General features: G+C 45.5%; 1 protein-coding gene across 1 annotated transcript in view; it reads right to left on the minus strand.

The window, feature by feature from the left end:
- The window catches only part of LOC144167534 (uncharacterized), a 66,332-nt gene extending 43,440 nt beyond the window's left edge, over positions 1 to 22,892 (minus strand). The window contains exon 1 of the mRNA XM_077696775.1: positions 22,668 to 22,892. Coding sequence (XP_077552901.1) covers positions 22,668 to 22,770 — 103 coding nt within the window. The 5' untranslated portion in view covers positions 22,771 to 22,892. The remainder of the gene's footprint in view (positions 1 to 22,667) is intronic.
- Between the last annotated feature and the right edge of the window lie 295 nt (positions 22,893 to 23,187).

Consider the following 23,187-nt stretch of genomic DNA (forward strand, 5'->3'; position numbering starts at 1 on the left):
ATTTCCAGCTTTTGGTTTTAAAACAAATGAAGCAGAAACAAAATAGACTTTTCGCGTACAAAAACTGTGGAGTAGACAGGAGCTATAAAAGGAAACGCTGTGTCGTTCACTTATTCGTAACTCCAATTGAAAGTTTTCCTTTGCGAAAGCAGCAGAGGCTTTGCCTGCCTCGCAAACAGTGCGGTTTTCCCGTTCGGAACCGACCTTTTAGAAGTTAGAAAAAACGAGCAACTGCCGGAGTAGTTCCTTTCTTCCTGATTTGTTTCTTTCATTTATTTTATTTGGCGCTGTTTGCCAGCTTTCTCGACTGACGACGAGTAGGCAGTTGGCCCCACTAGAGGGTAACTTACTGATTTATGCTGCGTCAGCACCGATTAGCATCTGTCAACCTCGGCACTCTACTCAGCTTTTGTTCGCTACATTTTACTGTTTTTACGCATCATTACATGTATTCTATTTCGTCTAGTTTGTGCGTGATGGAACGCCGTCGAAGCAGCCTTTTATGTGTCATATTATCATCTGTGCTTTCCGGTTTATTTATTGCAAATGAATGTGTGCCTGTTCTTTTTTTCGTCATCAGATCGTAATCTGCTTTCGAAAGTCGTTAATAAAGCTCCGACTAAGAATGCCGTTTCTTTCAATTTTCGGTTATCTCGGCCCCGCCAGAAACACGAGGCGATGAGCCTTCAGGCTTTTTTTTTTTTTTTTTTTTTCAGCTTCCCAGGCTCGGCCCACTGCCTTTTCAGCCCGTTAAGAACCTATATGGGCTTGGACGCAGTTGTTGGAGAAGCGCACGTGGTATGTAGAGCCCCTCGAGAGTTGCCTCTTGCTCCGTCTTCCCAAATGCGTAATGACTTTCCTCTATTCTCTCTGGTTTTACATGATTTATTGTTTAGCTTGCTGTTTTAATTCACCCGTATTTCGCTTATCTTCCCCGTTTGTTTGGTAATCTAAAACGCTTACGGCAGACCACGCACGAAAGATATTTCGGAAAAAGTCGAATTGCGATTTAGAAATTTGGTCGAAGGTGCGTTTGTCACTTACAATAAAAACTGCATAGCATATGAACAATTACAAGTAACATTTAGGAGTTTGAATAATTTTGCAATAACAGCTAGTTGTTTTTCGTCATAGTATGCACGACACTGTTTCCGCAAAGTATTATTTCGTCTTACGGAAAGCGCGTTCGGCAAAAGGAAGTATGTTCCATTATACATTGCACAGACGTTAGCGAAGTCAGCTTTGCGATTTCTGAATAAAATACGCCGGCAAACTGGTATGACCTTGTCATTTTCGGTCTACGTCACTAGTAAGGGCTGATTAACCGCAATTGTCGAGTCCTTTTGGGCTTCCCTAACGTATGCAGGGACACTCCGGCACTTAATAAATATAAAAAGCGTGATTTGAGTGAAACAATTGTTCCATGCAAAAACTATTCGTAGTATAGACGCCCGTGCAAAAGGTAAAAAAATTAAAAAAGGACCGTGGCACGGATGCTGCGCATAGTCGTACCCGCAATGAAAAGAAAAAGAAAAAAAAAAACGAAAAAAAAAAAAACACGTGCGCTTCAGCCGAGAATAGGCGTTCTTTCAGAGCACGAGCCAGTACTTACCGCCCACAGAGCGCCGGTGCTCACAGGCGCCTTTCTTAAACGATATTTCCCACCACTCCAGTTGAATACCTTCCGCTTTTCTTGGCAAAAGAAACCTCCCCTTGCTTCGCGGCGCTCGATTAGGATTGGGGCCCATTCTGTCCTCAGGGGAATTCCCTCCTGCAGAAGCGTTCGGTTTCGGGAACGAGCCCGCAGATAGCATTCCTTAGACCGAGCCCGCGTGTTTTCTTCGTGAAGGCTTCAAGCTTCTTCGTTTTCTTCTGTTCTCTTTACGTGATTATCGTCCCCGGAGTGTTCTCGTCTGACGCAGCGTCAATTTCAATCACTCGCTATCCGGGATGGTTTCTATCGAGCCATCGAGCACGGTATCAATTCTGTCCTGCTATACACTACAGCTAAGCTCTTTTTTTTTTTGTCAGTATGTATACGGCAGCGGTCTTTTTCTTTTTGGGGGTTCGCTTTATCGGCACTGAAGAGGCATTTGCCTTGATTAATTCGCGTCTTCTCTCTTGTCTTTCAGCCCGCGAATCTCCCGAATACGTACTCGAGGCCCACTAGCATTTCGAAGGCATAAGCGCAGATCGCCTTGACGGAGAGGCGCAGCCACCCAGAGCACAGAACAGATCACATCGATACTCGCAGTCTCCTTTCTAAGGACCCAGTGGAGTGTTCCTGCGAGAGGCTAACCGCCGCAGGTCTACACGCATGCTAAAATAGCGCTTCTCAACTCGTGTTGTTTCCCCGTTTTACGATAATGCTTCAGGTGTTTTACTTACAACGTAGAGTTTTTAAGGATCCCTTCGTTTGCTCTTGAGCGGTCTCTATATCGCGCAGTACTTCACGCGCCGATGAAAAGTTTGCGGTTTCACTGCGTCTGCATTCAAGGTTATTTTAGGCAACACCGCCGGCTACGACTACGTAGTTCTAGCAATATGAGTTGCGTGCTATACAAAAATATAACGTTTCTGCTGTATACGGTGAAAAGTAAAAGCTGCTGTACCCTGAAAGGGAAGCGCGTGAATAGAACTTTGTTAGTTCACATTTTTTTTGCGTAAATTTTGTTTTTTATATGCGCCATAGTTAATCAACCCGAGGCTTATGAGCAAATATTCAGCAGGCAGGTTCCTTTTTTTTTTTTTTTTTAATGCGAAGGCGGTGCATACACCATGGTTCCGAACATCCCACGTCTTTGTCAACTCTCCACAGCGGATGGAACCAAAAATGGCCGACGGCAAAAAAGAGTAAAAACACGTCTAAAAAATGGTCGCCCTCCCGCCCTGCGAAAGTGGATGTTCAGCGCAGCTGTTGTAAACAACTACACGTGCTGATAGGGGAGGGGATGAAATGCTCCTCGTTGTCTCGGCGGGCCTGTCGCTTGCACTCGGTTTCTCTCGCTGCAAATGCTGGGTCCTAACGCACGCGCTCTGCGTCTTGGGCGAGGACTGCTGGGTACTGCCTAGCCTTACGCATGCGCTAGCCCTAGAATGACGCCAACCCCACTCCCCTTTCGTAAGCCTCTGCAAACATAATCTTTACCAGGCACACATGCTGGGGGTTGGGGTCCCATTGTTCACCGGCGCCTTATCATCCACCATGCGGTTTCGATGCTTGTTCTGTAGTTTTTTCTTTGCACGAACGCTGAGCTCTATAGAGCTCAGTGTTCACTGTTCAGTGTTCAGTTCACTGTTCAGTGTTCAGTGTTCACTGAGCTCTATAGAGCTCAGCCTAATCAGGCGTGCAGCATATATGCTGCGCGCCTGATTAGGCTGACGCATGTGCTCGGCGTCTTGGGCGAGAACTGATAGGTCCTGCGTGAGTTTATTGGCGACACGGAATTTTCCGACCAACGAGAGGCTAACAGCTTCGCTGTAAAATAAGCTCAAATTGTCTTCAAATTTCTCAGGGAGGCTCACGTAAATAGAGTAAATTAGTGGCTTTAAAAAGAAAATTTGGTCATTTCGGTCTGGGTGGTCCAAACCCTCGTGGTGCGAGACGAACATGGCGCCACGACTTGTCCGTGGCTCTGGTTGGCTGAGGGTGTTCCTAGTGTGGTCGTCACTGGATAAGAGACGGTGGAGCTAATAGGGAGGAGGGGAACGTAACGGCACGTGAGTGAACCCCAGTCACGGAGAACGCTTATTCTGGGGAAACGTGAACTGTCGTCAGTCTGCCGGTAGCAGTGATTATCACCGTGTCAGTGATTTTCCGCACTCGGGCGAAAAATTCGCACTTCTCGGTTGAGAAATTCCCTATTGTTAGCATATTTTTCCCGCAGGTTTCTCAAGAATTCCCTGCAGAATTTTCTGCGTTCTCTTTCCTCAGCCGACAGATCTTTACGTGGATTCTTGTTCGGTGTTAGCCAGAGCCACCTATGTCCACTTTACGTAGCCTTCCGGAGGGGAGGCAGACGCCGTTGAGAGAATGAGAGTTTCAGCGTGAAATAAATTCCACATCTGCCGCTTAGCAGCCAATGACTGCATTGCACGTTTTGAACCAAACATCATACTTACTTTTCATGCTAAAGTCCAAGTAAAATCTGCCCGCATGAAAAAGAACAAGACATTGTTGGGTAATCGAGGTAATTTTAGCTCAGCGCTGGTACTCTGGCGCCATCTCTTGTTGACTGCGAGCACATGGACGTAGTCGCACCCGAAACACTTTTTTGTATATTGCGCAGGATACATGCGGACAGGCTTCACCCCTTCAGCCACCGCCGCTTCACGCTTCACTAGCTCTTTCTCGCGGAGTGTTCTTTCGTCTATGCTAACTCCTGTTTTATGAACTGTATTGGAAGCGGTCTTGGATGCTTGTTGCTTGCGGTAACACGACTGCGGATATTTCAACATAAATCATACGAAGTGTTAAGGGAACTTCTTAAAGGAAAACAAGGTAATAAATGATGCAAAGTCCGGTTGCTGACAATTTTTCTTTTTAGTCCACATCTCCTAAAATTCCCTGCATCTATTGAAGATTCCCTTTTTCCCTTTTGGCCAAAATTACAGGCGAGAATTCCCCGAAAAAGGGAAAATTCTCCGCACGGAACATCACGTACTACGCCGTGTCTCGCGGTGGAAGTTGCTTCTACGTAAGATGTACCGCCACTTTCTGTGCCGACTAAGCGTGGGCGACCACGCTGATGTGCCACAAGGCCGAAATACAAGAGGTGAAGAATGCAGCGAAGAAAGCCCAGAGACGAAGAAAGAAAAGAGAAGAAAGAGACGCAAAAACAATGTAGAAGTAAAGAAGTCTCTGATAAGTATCTCCGGGGGAAGCCATTGTGTTTTAGCATTCAAAGCACGAAAGCAGACTTAAACGCCCCGGGGAATTGTAATAATAAGGAAGCGCGGGCTAGTTGGTTAGCATTCACGACGGTAGCTTGCGTGCGCTGTAAGGGGACTAAACGAAAAACGAAGACACAAATGCCTGCGCTGGTCCTTGTGTCTTTTTCACTTTGTCCCCGCATACATGCGCGCAAGCTACCGTCATGAAGGCCCGGGGAGTTGCTTTGTTGTTGCTTCGTGCGCCGACACAAGGCCAGTAATATTATGAAAGCATATTGGGAAGGTTAGAAAACTATTATTAGTGTTTCGGTCTTCTCAGATTACTTTATCGCATCTGTATTACGCCTTTCGCAACAGCTTTAAAAGTCTTGGTCTTTAATAAAGCGCCGCTGCTGTTTATCACGCATGCATGCTCTCGTGTCACACGAGACCAAGTCATTTCTTTCACGTTTAAAATTGTCTGTCTCTCTCTTTATACTCCCCCTCTCTTTTATCCTTTTGTACGTTTGTCTTTGCAAGGATTACGGTTCAGTTGTTTCGCGTTATCTTTTGGAATGCGGCATAAGCTTCGAGCACACACTGGGTCGAGGCCTAGAGAAATAAAATCTTTTTTTTTTTTTTAGAAAAGAGTTTGCCTTGTGAGTTCTCTTTTTTTTTTTTTTTGAACTTTCAGCATTGTAAATCAGGCTCTTATGTGGTGAGAACAGATATTATGGAGGGCGCGAAAGGCAAGCAACCGAAGACCCGCCGCGGTGGCTCAGTGGCTAAGGCGTTATGCTGCTGAGCACGAGGTCGCGGGTTCGATTCCCGGCCGCGGCGGCCGCTTTTATGATGGAGGTGAAAAGCAACAACGCCCGTGTGTCAGACATTTCGACGGACGTTAAAAATCTCCAGGTGGTCAAAATTAATCCGGAGCCTTCCACTACGGCGCGCCTCATCGCCTGCGTTGCGTCGGCGCGTGAAACACCACAATCAATCAAATCAACCAACCCAAGCAACTGTTATAAGTATCCTTATTCCGAGCTTTCAACCAGAAGGGCAAGTGTTGGTTGTGTAATTTATAGCATAGCTTTGCCTGCTCGTGTTTTTTTTTTCTCGTATCAACAGCGCACACGGCTCATTCCTAGAAGCAAATGTTGCCGAGTTAAACTTTGTAAAACAAATATCTACAGTCTATCATAAACTAATGACAGCGGGGAACGTCCCTCGTCTACAAATGTTCGTTTTTCCACCGAAAAAGCAGTCTACATTCACCGCTTTGTGTTCTTCTGTCACTCCTTTCTCCAAGCAGTTGTGCAACTGATCTTTCGAAAAGTTCGCGTTAAATTTCTCATCGCAGCCCTGGTGATACGCGCACCCTCCAGCAGATTACCCGTGTCTGCTATTTGCTCTTTGGCCTAGCACATCGCGAAGAAAGCATTTTCTTCCAAGTATTATTCAACTGCTTGTTTCAAGCCCATTAGACCCGATTCGAGATTCATGCAACCTGTTCATGCATCGCCGACGCAAACAGCAGCCGCCCTTCAAAGCTGCTTTATTCAGACCCGTTCTTCCCCGCGGGGCGATTCGGAAGGATTTAACTGAGAAACGCGGGCGACAGCGAAAGTGCATTAATCCCGCGTTATGGTCTGAATAACTGAAGTTACGATTTCAAAGCCCCGTCGAAACACGAGTACATAGATCTCGCCTGGTGAATATTTTTGCAGAGCTTAGAAATGTTCGTTTCCAAGGTTGCTTCGGATGCCTCATGCATGCTCCGTGCTGCCTACGAAGCATGGATTATATAATCTTAACATTTTGGGGTTCGTATACTGAAAGGTCAATTGTCAAACAGCCTCCACGGGCCAAAACTGGCGGACGAATTTCGGAGAAAGCGTCCTCTGTTGCATGTGGGATTCATACTAAGCTTGAAATTTTTAGGACACGCAACGTACTCAGTCTAATGTACACGTGTAATCACCACTAACTCCCCCCCATCCACCCTCTCCGCACATTTTGTTCTTTATTGCCCAGTGCTCCGTGCAAGTCAACATATAATGGCGAGCAATTGAACATCGATTCGACTGGCAAAAAGGTGCTCCTATACTGACACAACTAAATCACGTTGAAATCGTTCTTTACAAAGCATTAATCAAAAACAAAGCGAACGCTTCGTTCAGAAACCAAAACTCTCAGCAGCACCCGGCTCTAATGGTGTGCGTTATTGCCTCTCTGTTTCGCTACGCATTATCGTTTCTAAACATCGGCCAGATTTACGTCGTCTCACGACGGCTCCCTTACTCTGAACTGCGTTAGAAACAAGAGCGTTGCGTAAGCAGAGCTGGGGTAAATACCAGCGGAAAGGTTGAGAGATTGCACACACTAAAGACGGGCCTTTATATCCAGCAAATGTATCTGCTACATCTTAAGTCTAAACGACGCGGGACCACACTTAGTGAACAACGCGTCTGCGAGTCATTGGTCATCATTGGGAGCACTCCGGCCTCGCAGTTCTCTTCCGAACAGCGTGATTGCCGTGTGCCCGCGACAAATGGTGGCGTTATTGTGTACGGCCTATTTGCTCGATGCCGCTCTTGTCATCGCCCTGGTGGTGTCGACAATTGGCTCCCGCTTATTTATTTCCTTGTGCAGCTGTGGCGCAAGCAGTTCCGGGTGATTTCTTCCAAGCTAACGGGAATGGCACGACGGCTGGACAGAGAAGGAACGCTTATATAGAGCTGCAACCTTCGTAGACGCTTTGCTTATCCCCTGGCGTTTTCACAATCTGCGGCGTCTTTAAAGTGCAATGAGTGGTAAAGATTTTTTTTGCCACGAGTAATGTGCACTCGCGGCACGCCAGAAGATTTCGCGAGCCCATTTTCTTCCAGCGTCGCTCGAATTTTTGCGTTTTGGCCCCTAGCGTGGTCATTTATTTGACCGCCATATAACAAAAACTCTCTCTTTCTGACCTTGTATGCAACGCTTGAGCGGTAATATATCGTGAAATTAGGCTAACCCGAAAAAAGCTAGACGGAAGAAACAGTGATTGGTTGTCGGCGCCTTTCATCAACTGTACTGCATTCGTGCTATAACAGCTGTGTTCCGCTAACCGAGACAATCATCACGAGTGTGATCGAATACACAGTGCTCCGGATAACAGTCGTGGCCGTACCCTCATCTTTGAGCTCCCGGCTTGTCCCAGATAAATGTGACCCTGTACCTCACAGCCCCGAAAGCACCAAGATTGCGTACTGATCCCGTGAGAAGTAGGTCAGTTTTGGAAGCACGAACCTCAGACAAGGCTTCTTTACATCGTCGAGGTAACTGCATAACGTCCCACTCCCCGCCCCTTCTCTCCACTTCGCGCAGAAATGATAATCTTCAGCCATAATTAATAAAACTATGTTCTTAGTCCGTGTGATTGGCTTAATGTGCCGCCGTTTCGGAACCCGCTCTTTTCAAGTCTCTCTGCTCCCGCTCGCCGTCGAATGGTGGCAGGTTGTCGTAAGTGAGCCTGGTATAATTACGGCGGACCAAGTTCAAGTCGCTAAATATAGCGCGTGACCATTTCGTTCCCCTTACTGTAACGCTGAAACACACAAGAGCCGCACCGGTCGCGTGCAAGCCTATGCCCCGCAGACGGGATTGGTTGTTTGTGTTATAGTTACTTTGTGCCTGTCAGGCATGCATAGGAGAATAAGCAGCCGCGTTCCAACTCGCCCCCAGCAGTTATTACCCGTTGAAGCCAGCGCTGCTATAACCCCCACGCCTAATAGAGGGCTCATTCAGTTTACTGCTGAGCTGACCGTCGCCACGAGGTTTTCAGCAGGACTTGGAATGGTGTCATCAGCCCCGGAGGAAAAAGTTCGCGCTCGTATGAGCCATAGATACAATGTGAAAGGGGGAGAAAACGCGGGTAGAACGAAGTCTGTTGAATTTTAACGTTTAACGATAAAAAATGAACCGAGTGGGACGTCTCCAGGCCTTGTGAGTTGGAGGTGACGCGTTGAAACAAATCGGTCGCCCTCATCTTCCTACTCGAGGGGGTAATTATTTTGCGGAGCCGGCGAGCGGCCGACCCGATGGTGCTTCGTACGCAGTTTCGGCTGTGGCGGCGGCGTGTTGGCCCGAAAGTGGAGTTATACTCCTTTCGTGTGCTGCCAAGATAATTCCCGTAATAACTGCACGATCGTCCCAGTTTCGATTTACGCACTGTGCAGTGATGCGTGTCCGCGTCTTTCAAGGCTTTAAATGCGATAACATCTTTTCGCGAGCAGTCGGCGCTATTGAATGATTGGCCGGTGTCAGGCGCAGTGGCCCGGTTGAAACTTCCGTGTGAATTCCTCCGCTTGCTGAACTCGTGGAGACCGAACGAAAGACGTGTCATACGTTGCTTGAATGTCTACTTTAAGTGGCTGAGCGGCGATATTAAGAGACAAGCACCCTGTGATTTGCTTATCTGCAGTAACAGCTGGGCGGCGGCGTCCACCCAGGCTTGCGGTCATGTTCGTTCTCTTGTGCTAGGCTCCTCCTGCGGCGCTGATGTTGATGCAGGCGTGCACGGTTCTTGACGATGATAGTGGACGCAACGGGACAATGATGGTGCCGCTACTATCTACTATCCACAGCGCCTTGTCTGAATATAGTTGCGCGTATGTGCACCATGCTGGCGATACGCACGCAAGCACGCACGCACCCGCACGCACACGCACATACACACACACGTTGTTATTTACGGGAATATTGTCAGCTCATACAGGTGTATAATATAGATGTAGCGCACTTTAAATGGGGTCTTGTAAGAGTATGTAAACGTGCTACAGATATATCAATCCGAAAACTTAAAGTGGCCCATTGAGAGGAAGCGCCATTGTCCCAGAAATGCGGCCCGTAAATTACCATTAGCGGCAACGCTTCCCTCAGAAATAAAACGCAAGGGAAAGGACCGTGCGCCTCGTAGCCCCGCGTATAGCTCGTGCCTCAGAAATAAACCAGAAAGGAAAGGCGCACGCCTCCGGCGTCTTCTGCTCCCCTGTTCGAGCGGCGCAGCAATACGTCACCAACAACCCGGGCCCAACCAACCAATCATCTCTCAGCGTGGTTCGAGTCTCTAACGTTCGAATCGCAGTGAAAAGCCCAGGAGCACTCAACAAGGCACAAATGCTTCGGCATTGACTACGTCAGAAAAAGTGCTTGTATGCTCTCGTTTACTTTTTGCTGTGAATGTGGCCGCGTAAATCTTTTTTCTACACTCCGCACACGCAGTCGTTGAGTGTTTACGTCCTTTCGAGCCGATATCTTTTACGTCTGGTTAGTGGGAACTATAAGATGTGCACTTCCGGCACGCGAAAGTTGGAGTAGCCAGGTACTCCTTTGTTCAGGGTTAATTTCTCCACGAAAATAAACATTTATCTCGGTCTCCCAAAAGAATCTTCATTCCAGGCTAAGAGATGAATCAATGTATGCTAAAAAGAGCATTGCAACGTAAACTCTTCAATCGGCCAGAAATAAATTTACCATTCCACCATCCAAGCGGAATATTAATGAAAGAAAGGAAAGATCGACCTTGGGTACAAGCCAGGAACTACGCTTTTTTTTGGAGGGGGAAGGAGCAAGATGACAAATTTTCCAATAGGAAAAGCCGCCCAAACACGACGTGACTCTCTCGGAGCCTCTATACTGAGAGCCATACGCTGGTCCCATGGCGACCATTTCGCGTCGACTTCAGATTAGGAATCGGATTTCATGTCGAAATGTTTGCTGCGGTTTTAGTCACCCTCTGCAATTTATCCTCAGCTTTCTTTAAGCACATTATATTGATGCAAGTGCCCATGAGTGCTACGATCATATATATATATATATATATATATATATATATATATATATATATTCGTAATATTTTGCGCCAACATGCAAAACGTGTTGCTTAATGATGAAGTGCTGCACGTGCACCTGAAAAGCTACATGATAGGTGCCAGTACGTTCGCTTTCAAATAAGCTCTCCCGGGAACCATCAAATAAAACGTGGGTAGCGTTGGTCAGCATGGTGCACGCATTAGCGGCACCGAGCTTAATTACTTCTGGGTATCGATTATCTAAAATCTATGACGGGGGAAACAAGAAGGTGCATATATAAACGCTCAGTTCCCAGCGTGGTAAAGGGATGGCAACGTCGTCACTTTGACGGCAAAAAGTAGCGATCGAAAAACCCTGAACTTTGTAGGTGGCAATACTTGACTCCATCCTCGGTCATTTCTCTGGCGAGGTAATTTGCCTCGGTCGACATTTACGGCGGTCGTCTGAAAGTGGACACACTCCTTGATTAACGACACGCTGGCACGGAAGAAGTGGGCGCCATCTTCGCTTCCCACTTCTTGCCACGTGCGCAGTTACCTGCAGATATATATATATATATATATATATATATATATATATATATATATATATATATATATATATATATATATATATATATATATATATATATATATATATATATATATATATATATATATATATATATATTTATATATATATATATATATATATATATATATATATATATATATATATATATATATATATATATATATATATATATATATATATATATATATATATCTGGGGACGTTCTTTTGCTTAATATTATATAGAAGACGAGCGGTAGAGCGCGAAATATTTTTCTTTTACTTTCCGGCGATCACGTATATTCAGCCGTCTGGTAGCTTATTATCGGACGAACGGACGAGATGTTCGATGTTTCGCTTCTCTTTTCCTTGTGCATGTGGGTTGAAGCAGCTGGGCACCGACATTTCTTCCGGTCTTGTGTGTCTAATAGAGAAGCGAGAAGATGCCTACGCAACGGCAAAAAAAGGCTCAGGTTTAATACTTCTAAACTTAGTTATCACGAGACAAAGCAACGACTATGCATACAGTGTTTCATGAAAGTTTTCCTTCGCCTGAGATTTCGTACTGGATGATTTGATTCATCCTTTCGCGTGCGATGGAAGTCACGCACAGACAGTCACGCACAGTCTTGTCGCGCTTTCTTGCCGCGAAAGAAACCCCAACAAATGTATGGGGCCATCTCTATTGGCACATTTATCACCAGCGTATTATTCGTTAAGCGCAAATCTTTTGCTTAGCGAAGTCTTAGTGCGACAACGTTAAACTGCCCTTAAAATGTGCTGCGAGGAAAATGGGCTAGTGGCCGTAAACTAAACAGCCCAAGTTATGCTCGTGATACAAATGAATCCTTCGATTTACATACGATTGGCTGGGTGTGCCGAGGGCTATGCAATAAGCGGTTCGGTAAAGACAAGGTCATTAAGCTGCACATAGCCTAGGGGTCGCGATATTCGCGTATCAGGAGTGATTCAGCTCCGCATAGGCGAATATTCGTGCCTATGCAATGATGGTATGATACCGTCATTCTAAAATATGTATGTGGTATATTATAACTGTTTGCTTTAAAGCATTCGTGTTTTTTTTTTGTAATGTACGGCAGCGCGAAATATTTTCAAAGTGTATTTACAGCAACGCAATGCGCGATACCCTCCTTCAAAGGGCCCTGTAACTCGCTCCGTCAACCAGCATTTTAAAAGGTCATTCTACATTAATACCTCCGATTCAATTTATACTAGAAGCCCTTAGAACGTAATTAAGTGCTTATAGGACATGACATTTAGTTCTGTAAATCAGCGCTGACCATCTCTCACCCACGTAACCTCTTCTCTCTCCCGATTCACATGCATCAGAGCAGTTTCTGGTTAATGGCGGCTCACCCGCTAAAACTAGAATGTAAAACTAGAAAACTATCCACAAAGCAATCGCCGATAGGACAATCCGTCTTTCGCTCTTGCTTGTTCCGGATAGGGCGGGCACTCAAGCGATAAAGACAAAATTTTCAAGCTCAGCGCAACAAATCCGCGCATAAATCTGCTCTCTCCTAAGCTGGTCAGATAGGCCGATTACCCCTCTGTGTAGGTTGCAGTGACAATAACGGCACGTGACATTATGAATCGTATCTTAGTCCATCAGCAGCGTGTTTATTTTTAGGCGGGCAATAATACATGGGGCATTTAGGCAAAAATTTGCACCGTCGATCCGTGGACACATAGTCATTTTGTTGCAGCTTCCTTCCATTGGCCAGAATAGCCGAAGCCAATGAAGGGCTCGTTGGGGTTGTGAGGGAAGGAGAATGTAGGGTTCGAGCAGTTCCACTTCATAGTTGCGCTTGAGTTTCTCAGGGTGGTGAACTAGGAGTCACCCTGCTATACAACCCGCGACTGAATAACAGAGAACGAATAAGCGCGTGTGAGGAGGGGTATACGTCAACTAGAGCCTCGAGCCGGCAGCGCCATTGGCTGCAGTGGCGCTGCTTTCGCACCACTGCCTCTTGCTTACGCGTGCGTACAGTCCTGCCCCTCGACGTGTCTTGTTACCTTTTGTAGGCGCTGCAGTGTGACACGAATGTAGGGCCGAGTAGACGGCAGATGCGAGAATGACGGCGAAGAAATTCTGATTCTGGCGGGCAACGAGACGAGTGAAAGGCAGCAAATTCCGCGTTTTAAGTGAGCACGTGTGACCGCCGACACGGTTGGAGCGCCAAGCACGGTGCGCAAACGTTGTACGAGAAACGCCGAGTTGCACGGTGGCTCTAGAACCGGAGCGAGGAGTGCGCATCGCCCACAGACTAATGTTTGTGAGGTACTGGAAAAAGGTTTTCACACACCTAAATATCCACCGATATTCTTTATTTGTATGAAGCTTGAACCCTGTTCGAATCTTAAAACTGTGGTTTTACGCGCCGAAGCTTGGACATGAGGCGCTCCGCATAGCAAAACTATATTAATTAATTTAGACTACCGAAATATCGACACAGGGTACTTTTTCACACGAAATTGTTTTATTCCGGGATACACAAAGATTTCCCTGACGTAATATCCGCCACGGAAGTGACGCCAGTACAACTAAGCAAGCGGCTTGTAAAGGGTGCGCCCCTGCACACAGGGTCTTCTTGCGGGGAAACAGGTTTTATACTAAAGAGCACGTTATACTTAGGGTTGTTCGCTTTCGGGTTTTTATTTTAACACGAAAGTGTTTTACGCCGGGATACACCAATATTCACTGACGTCATGTCCGTCACGGAAATAACGCTAGTACACCTTTGCCGAAGCGACCCACAAGCAGGACGTCGCTCGCCAAGCTCACCCACAAGACAGCCGCCGACCCAAAAATCCTGCTTAGCTGCAGATTTCGCTGCACATTTCACTTTCGTCTTTTACCGATTCGTATGAAAGAGGAATCAACGACAGTTTTTACATTGAAATGCGCGGATTTGTTGTTCAAAATTGAAAAAAACCTACCGAAAGAAGTATATATTTTTTTCAAGTAAGAGTGATACACGCATAGCATAGTTGCATAACATTGGGAAGCATTACGTTTTTTTACTATATTTTCACTTGATAAACGAGAACATAAAACACATCTATAGCCAATGGGTTTTCGTGAAGAGGTATAGACCCCGTTTATTTATTATATTTCTTGTAACTTAGAAATGCGACAAACCGTAAAATTTAGATCAAGAACAGGCACGGTCATCCGCGTTTGTTTCACTACAGTCAATACAAGCACCGATGTAAGGATGCGTAAACTGTCGACTATTTCAGTATGGGCGCGAATACCTCGGTTGGTACACTTTGCTATGTACTCGGACAAACGGTGTTGCAAACTGCAACCAATTAAAATTCCAGCAGCGCCGCCTCATACGAAATGAATTAATAATGAGCGGACTCTCTCTGCATATTAATGAGCTTGTGCACGCATAATTCATAAGCACCGCCGTGAAAACAATGCGCTACCCTCGGGTTATCTTTCGCACTGCATTTACTCTTATGACAGGTGTTGGCGCACTGACACGCGTAGTCCTTTTCAAAAGCTTTAATATGCAAAACCGAGTGGCATGTGTTCTCTTAAAAAAACTGTTTATTAAGCGGTTTGCAAATTGTGAAAGAGCAGAATGCGAAAATAGCTTGGGATGATTTGAATCTCGGTTCAGTGTTTTCAATTTTCTCTCGCTGCAAAGCCCGCTATCGATTTTTAAGTTCAAGCTAAAATCGGACGATACAAGAGTGGTTCGAAACAACACTGTGAAAAGTGGGGTTGGTAAGGACCAATGGAGTCGTGGAATACGATCCTGGACATTAAAATTACTTTGCCCAAAAGAGAGACCATAATTACCCAGAATGAATGTTGCGAGAAGAAAAAAATGAACAAATGGAACTCTTGTATACGGGCATTGGTTCCTTGATTGTATAGGTTACAGCGAAGATGCCTGAGGCATAAAAAGGGGAGACGGTATGTTTTTTTGAAGTTTCTTTTTTTATTCTTGATTCATTTTCCTCAATTTTTTTTTCTGTTTCAAATTGCTTGGCGTTCCATTTTATTGCGCGCTTTTTTTTTCTCTCTCATGGGGCCACCAAAGCGATATTTTAGCTGTTGCCGAGACCCATGAATCTCGGCAACAGCTAAGCCGCTGCTTAGTTTTATCACTGGAACGATGAAAAATGAATTCGGAAACACTCAAATCTCCAACAGGCTGTCGTTGTGGCATACTTCGCTGGATAAAGCGACCAAGGAACGCATATATGTCCGTGAGGTGCGAATGTTTCCTTTCTACACGCAGGAGTCTGCGGAAGCTAATTAGAGCTGCCTTTGAAAAGAAGCCATTCTTATGCTGTGGTGCTTTAGTGCTTCATTATCGTCAGCCTACACAGGTCCACCGCAGGACGAAGGCCTCTCCCATTGACCTCCAACTACTCCTGTCCTGTGCTGCTTGAGTCCGCAGTTTACCCCCGAATTCCCTTAATTCATCCATCCATCGGGTTAATGGCCTTCCCCTTCTTCTAGGCCTATCTCTTGGTATCCACTCTGTTACCCTAATTGTCCAGCGGTTGTCGGCTCGTCTCACTACATGGCCAGCCCCCAAGTCTGTTTCTTTTTTCTTTATTTCAACTATGATATCTTCTACTGTAGTTTCTTCTCTGATCCGGGTAGCTGGTTTCCTGTCCCTGAGTGTTACTCCTGACATTATTCGTTCCATGGCCCGTTGAGTTGACCTAAGTTTGCACTCCAGTTGTTTAGTAAGGCGCCAAGTTCCAGCTCCGAATGTCATCACCGGCAGTATGCACTGGTTGTAGATTTTTCTTTTTTAGGTGACAGAGGTAGCCTACCTTTCATTATTTGGGAGTGATTGCCGAGTGCTCCCCAACCCATACCTATTCTGCGCCGGATGTCTCTCTAATGGTTGGGGTCCACACTAACCATCTGTCCGAGCTAGTTGTATTCTTTTACTTCTAGCGTTTCGTTTCCTAAGCGGAAGTGGATGTTTTTGGCACGCTTAGTCCACATTACTGTGAATTTATTAGTGCTTGCGAGAGGAGAAATAAATTGAATATATTATCTAGGCTTTTTCCAATGGGAACGAAGAAAACAAAACTAATTACGACAAAAAAATTACGCAGCAATAATGCCGCCTTTTGCTCTGATTCAAGAAAACAAAGAAAGCTGCCTTTCTGATGCCTCCACCCATAGCTGTTTCAGTTGCGATGCGGATTACAGATTGTTGGCATCGGCGTGACAGTTTTTAAGATTTTAAATAGGTGCACCAGTCGCCAGCGATTAGCCCAAATGGGTACCTGCGAATTCCGGGAGAACGGGCCGTAAGAACGCACACATTAGCGGAGAGAGCCCCACTCCCACCCCACTCTCCCAGTGGGCCTAGAGCCTTCCTTTCCTATAAAAGTATTCCTCCTCCTTCTATTCATTGTGCCCATCCTAAACAACTTCAAACCGCGCTATTTCTACCGGTGTAGCGGTTCGCATTGGAAGTTACAAAGACATCTATGAATAAGTTATTTAATTATCTATTCAATCTTCTGCTCTGGATTAATTAGCATTTTGTCAAAATCAAGAGACTGCAGAATAACAAAACACTCCCAGAAACGTTCGTATTATAAGAGCATTTATCGACACTAAGCAGCGTAATAGATCATTATTAAAAAGACGTTTAGACATCGCTGTTTCTTGTTGCGCCATGAAGTGTCAATACATACAAAAATAAAAAAGTATGTTTTAGCACAAATGCAGTTTTGGTATCAACTAAGGGCGCGTGGATGTGGTAACGCTTGGACCCCATATATAGGAGTCAAATGAGTTTATTCCCTCTGAAAAGGTGTCTCTCCTTACTCCCATTCGTTCCTTTCTATACCGTATACAAGACTCACCGGCGTCCCCCGTTGCACTTTAGTCCCCACATGTTCCAAACCCTGCTCCTTCAAGAGTGCTGGTGGTCTATAGCCTCGAACCAGTTAACAGACCAGTTAGCTTTGCTGAACCTGGCCCAAGGTTTAATGTGCGTTGCAGTAAAGCTTTTTCATCCTCCCTCCGTTATTGCTCGTGCACGTCGTCGCTCGCTCTGTAGGGAGCGTACGTTTTTCATATGTCTCGTTAATTTCTGAACAGAAGAAAAGCAAAAGGCTGCCAAACGCAACAACAGGCAGGTCTTTAAAACGAAGAAAACAAAACAGAAACTCCACGGAATCAAGTAGCATAGGGAAGCATGGCCTACAATGTCGTGAGGCGGGCAACATCTTAGAGAACTCCCGTCTTCGCAGAGTTTGTAAACGTGTCGACAAGCGTGTCTACGCGACTGCGCTGTGACCTTACCAGACACGAAATGAGAGTTGTGGGCACTGTTTACTGACTTTCTCTCCTTATTGAATGCTTGGCATGTGTTATGAGCCTTAGCGGTCTAATATACGCAAATTTTACGCGATGAAAGTGCACCAACATAGCTGTCTTAAGCGAAGCGTGTATGGCTAGGGCTTTTATGCCCGCGAACGAGAACTCTCAAGCCCAGGTCGTTAGACAGCGAAGGTCCCGGTGAGTGTGCTTGCTGTTAACACGCAGTCATCACCAAAGTCGCACGTCGTTGAAAACATGATTTCGGCGTTATTTATCAATGGGTGCCATTTTCAGAAACAGAAGAATCAAAATCAGAGTGTGTGCGTGTATGTATGTATGTGCCTCCTTAGGAATGACCGCCCGCAACGCTCGACAGAAATATAATTTGCACACAACATTTCACCTAAATTCTGTCACTTTTACGTCCGGTGCTGAGAAACTTGGCTGGTCACCCACCATCACGGAGTGGAGCGGCTCATGATTTTTTTACCCACCTCGTCGCTCTATCTGGTGACGCCAGCTGTCACGACACATTTCCAATATTGGCGGGCGGCAATGGATAGGGTGCCAGAACATATTCCCCGCATGAATTTGTCGTGAACGAAAATGGAGTGATAGGCTCAAAGCCCGACGAAAATTGAGACGAGCAATGTGGTGTCGTATCACGTTTAAACCGATGCGACGTCGACGGAGTAGCCCGTGAGGCCGTCGTCTTATAGGACTAGGGGTGTTTTCTCCTTGAGGTCTATAGAAAACGAGCTTTTATCTACAACAAAACGGGTGAAGGAGTTGAACTACACCGTGTAGCCGCACACACAAAAAAGGAAGAAAGTAAACCAAATCACCTTGGCTTCCGACAGATATGCCAAAACACTTCCATTATTACATCAACCAAATTTGCTCTCCCCAGTGGCGTGCCAGCAATTTCTCCCACAGAAAGGGGCATCTGACAAAAAATAAAGAGGAAAATGTAAAAAAAAAGAAACGAAAAAAAAGCGCTGGAAAATAAGGTAAATAAAGGCGGAGACGCATGAAAAAAATATTAAAAATGAAATTTACTGATTTTCGACTGGAGGGCCAGGTTGCATCGGAGTAAACGTCATTTTGGTAATGTTTATATATATATATATATATATATATATTCGCTGCTCGTTTCATTGCTTCAGAATATTCAAGACGAACCAGCATAACCGCCTTAAAACAAACTCTGTCTCTTCAACCGCTTGCTTCGCGGCGCATAATTTCTCGCCTCTGCCTCCTGCACACTTTTTACTTCACTCGGTCAGGACACGCCCTCCTGAAACGCCCGTTTCGGACATCGTCCCGTATATCTCACACTCGCCCCTTGGCGGCGATAAAGGGCCGCACGACGGCGATGAGCAGCTCATTCTTTCCCCACACCGTCACGCTTTGGAACGCGCTGCCGGATAACATTGCTTCGTGCAGCGATCGCACAAAATTTCGCGAAAAACTAGCGTATATCAGCAACCCAAACGATGCTACCTAAACACCCCACCTGCCTTCTTCGTATCTCTTTTTTACTCTTCTTTCTTTGTCTGTTATTACACTCCTGTAAAATTTATTCTTAGTCTTGCTGTTGTCACTTGAGTGTTCATTCCTGCTTTTATTTCCTTCTAGTGTTGTTTCTAGTTACTATGTGTGACCATTGTCGCTTTTTTATATGTTACAACCTCGACGTACGCCTTGTCACTTGAGTGTTAATTTCCTTCCTTTTTATTTCCTTTTTTTTTGTTATTCCTTGTTGCATTTTTGCGAAGATGTTACAACCTTGATGTACGCCCCCCTTATGTAATGCCTCCTGGCCCTTAAGGACGAATAAATGAACTATATATATATATATATATATATATATATATATATATATATATATATATATATATATATATATATATATATATATATATATATATATATATATATATAATATTGTGATGTTTTCTTAGTACGGTTGACACTCTTGGAGCGGAGGCTGAGGGGTATCGGATGAACGTTCGCGGCTTTTCTCTTAAAGATTTCGTTACGGTATAATTGGTTGGCTAGCTTGGGAAAGCTGAAAACCGGCTTGCTCCAAGAGTATCAACCGTACTAAGAAAAAATCGCAATATCCTAATTCAAGGTGAATGATTAAAAAGTGAACGATTTCCCGAACAACCACGCATTGTCTACCGGCGTAATAAGAATTTAGGCGACTTTCTTACTAACTCTCGTATCAGCCGACCGGAAACTACTGGCTGCATGCCCTGTAATTAACCTCTATGTAAAGTATGCCCACACATGACCACTACGCAGCGGGCCAGCAGCACGGCTTCATACTATTACGTAAATATAAAGGGTAACTTTAACTGTGACTCTGCTAATGTCGTATACCTTCTATAGAGTGTACTATTCATTGTAGGCAACAATATATCGACCAAACTGAAACGCCCTTTGGAAAACGGTTCAATAATCACCACTCTCATGCAAAAAGTGGTCCTTATTTGCCCCTGTCAAGACATGTGAACGGTCCCGATCATGCTTTTGAACATTTTAAAGCAACAATTTTTGGAATCCGCTTTAGAATCCACGATCGCGAGGTTCGGGAATCTTATTTCATTTATAAGTTTAGGTCAGCGACGCTTGGTACCAATAAAAGTTACGGAAAACTAACGTGCTTATCCCTCGATTAAAATTGGCGACCTCATAATTTTTATCACGTTCAATAATCCTACCCGTGAGTTTCCCATCAGAATTCGCACAAACTCTCCAAGTACAGCAGCCTTATTAGCCTAATGCGGCTCAACAATGCTATTTCCCTTTGGGAAGGAGCCCGCGTGCCCCCCATCACTCAGCAACATTTAACCCTTTGTGATCTATGAGCCCTACCTATTTCCTGTTCGTTTGCTAGCTCACTGTGCAATGCTCTTTTGTGCACCGTGTCTATTCTTTCCATCCGTGGAGGGCACACCCAAATTACTCTTCCTACGCTACGAGTGTTTCGCGATGGAATGCGCCGCAAATGCCGAGGCTCGAGTGTGAGGTTGTGTTTCTCGAGATCGAAAAAAAAAAAAAAACGATTACAGCTCTTTGTGGGTACACAGCGCAATCTGAAATCTGACTGGTTTTGCACTAAGGGCTTTGAATGATCACTGGGTGATTTTTTTGCCGAGGTCTAAAGCCGCAAAGTTTTTGGCGCCCGTTGTAGACGACACGGCTAATTGTACCGTTCGAGTGTCGGTGTTCGCTCACCCTTGCGTCCAAGGTAAGTAAAGACAGAGACACGGGAAAACCTTAAATAAAAAGAAGTTTACTGCCGTTTCAGGAAGAGGATGTCCTCTTAAAAAATAAAAGTGTACTGACGTTTCCGGAGGAGGACTTCCTTTTAGTCCTCTTCCTGAAACGTCAGTAAACTTTTGTTTTTTAATGCTTTTGTCGTGTGTCTCTGGCTTTACTATATATATATATATATATATATATATATATATATATATATATATATATATATATATATATATGTGTATCCGCGCCTAAAAATTCGGCGTCCACAGTCGGTGGGGGGAAAGTGGGGCGGACGAGACTGAAGCACTATAAGCCCCTGGATATGTGCCCCTGGCTTATACTGATACGCATCTATAGTGCAGCGGTGGTCGAATGATGTCACAGTCCTCGCCGCATGTTCTAAATTGAAAATTTTCGTGAGGTAGAACAAAAGCAAGATAATATGGTGTGCATTATGGCACGATATTGTGTGCACGATAATACATTACCGTACGCTTTAGCAATTCAAGGTGCCACTAAATCCGTGGCATTGATCGCCTGTTTCGACACCCGTCCATCGTCGATTATGCAAAGTTTCGTCGATCTATGCATTATAGTTAATATCGCTAAGAATATTTTGTTAGGCAGAAATTCTTTTTTGAAAAGGGGAATTAAAACAGTTGTTTTGATATTTTATTTAAAAGACATTTCTTAGAAATGAAACTGTGAAAGATATGAATTCACATTTCGGAGGTCGGCTTTGTTACGACCGGCAGGCTGGATTGCCATGCGCGGGGCATAAGAATATGGGTTTCGAAATGTTTAGTACCGAAAATGTCTGGCAACATATACGTGGTAGGCTAACCAGTTATGGACGAATCTCATCAGCAGCACGATTTCGTCCCGTGCGTAAAATCCCCAAGGGAAATGCTTAGTACTGAACGTTACCTAACTGATAACTTAGCTGCTGAGAATTACCTGCATTAAAGTCCCATAGGCTGGAGAATTTAGGCTACATGCAAAAAAAAGTATCCATGCCACTCTTTGTATTTACTTTGACAATGTTCCGCAATTATTAACCTAATAAGAACACCCTGTGTACCTTCGACACAACATATAATTCGGAACACCTCGCATATATATTAGTAAATTCAAGCTGCATGTCTTCAATGGCCTGGAAAACAAAACGAACACGCAGGTATGAGTCTAATCTATTGCAAACGTTCCCCGGAAGTTTTCGTTTTTTTTTTTTTTTTTCCCCAGCCGCGGGCGCCAACGAAGATGCTACAGCACCCGCCTGGGTTTGCCATCACGCGCTCTACGTATAAGCCTGACGTTCTCGTTCGTGGCCGTTCCTCACACAGCTAAACAAAGACAAAAAGTAACCCGCCGCGGTGGCTCAGTGGCTAAAGGCGTTGCGCTGCTGAGCACGAGGTCGCGGGTTTGATTCCCGGCCGCGGCGGCCACTTTTCTGATAGAGGCGAAAAGCAAAAACGCCCGTCTGTGCGAGATTTCTGCGCACGTTAAAGATCCCCAGGTGATCAAAATTAATCCGGAGCCCTCCACCACGGCGCGCCTCATCGCCTGCGTTGCGTCGGCGTGTTAAACCTTACAATCAATCAAGACAAAAAGTAAACGTCAGTAGGCTAAGAAGCAGGCGCACAGGCTGCGCGTTATATTCCACGATGCTATCACAAGCCCAGCATGAGTTCAACGGCGAGCAACCCGCAGGATGGAGGTGTACAACTGACAGAAACCGTGACTCGGCACGCACGTGGTTCGTTCGCGCTCACCGTGGGAGTGGGTCGTGTCGTCGCCTTCGCTGCCGCCCAGTGCCGCCGACGTGACCAGTTGCAGGGCGCAGAGCAGGCCAGCCAGCAAGACGAGTTCCCGCATGACTCGAGGTGTTCCGAGCAGAAAACCTGGCAAGCCCCGCTAACGTCACTCACTGGCTGCCTCCGGTACACGGGCGAAGCGTCGCTCGATCGGCTACGACCACGCTGTGAGCGTTGCGAACTCGGAGCGAGCTTTGAAAAAGGGCGCGATCCTTCCCTCCTCCCCCGCGTGGCTAGCCGAAGAGGGCGGGGCCAGATACGCGCGCTCCCACGTGACCGTTTTTCCATTGGTCGATCGGCTCTACGCCGGCTAGTGGGAGGTGAGAAACCCCTTTCTCTTTTACTGTTTTCGTCCTCTTTCTAAGCACGCACCCTTATAGCGTTCTTTGTTATCTGGCTGTAGTATAGGATGACGCCGGTATTCGGGCGAGTCATTGCCGTTACCTGTTTGTGCTCCACTAACTATAGCTTCCGTTAC

Source organism: Haemaphysalis longicornis, unplaced genomic scaffold, assembly GCF_048455015.1.
Source record: "Haemaphysalis longicornis isolate Haplotype H1 unplaced genomic scaffold, Haemaphysalis longicornis Haplotype H1 scaffold_2, whole genome shotgun sequence".
In the NCBI taxonomy this organism is placed as follows: domain Eukaryota; kingdom Metazoa; phylum Arthropoda; class Arachnida; order Ixodida; family Ixodidae; genus Haemaphysalis; species Haemaphysalis longicornis.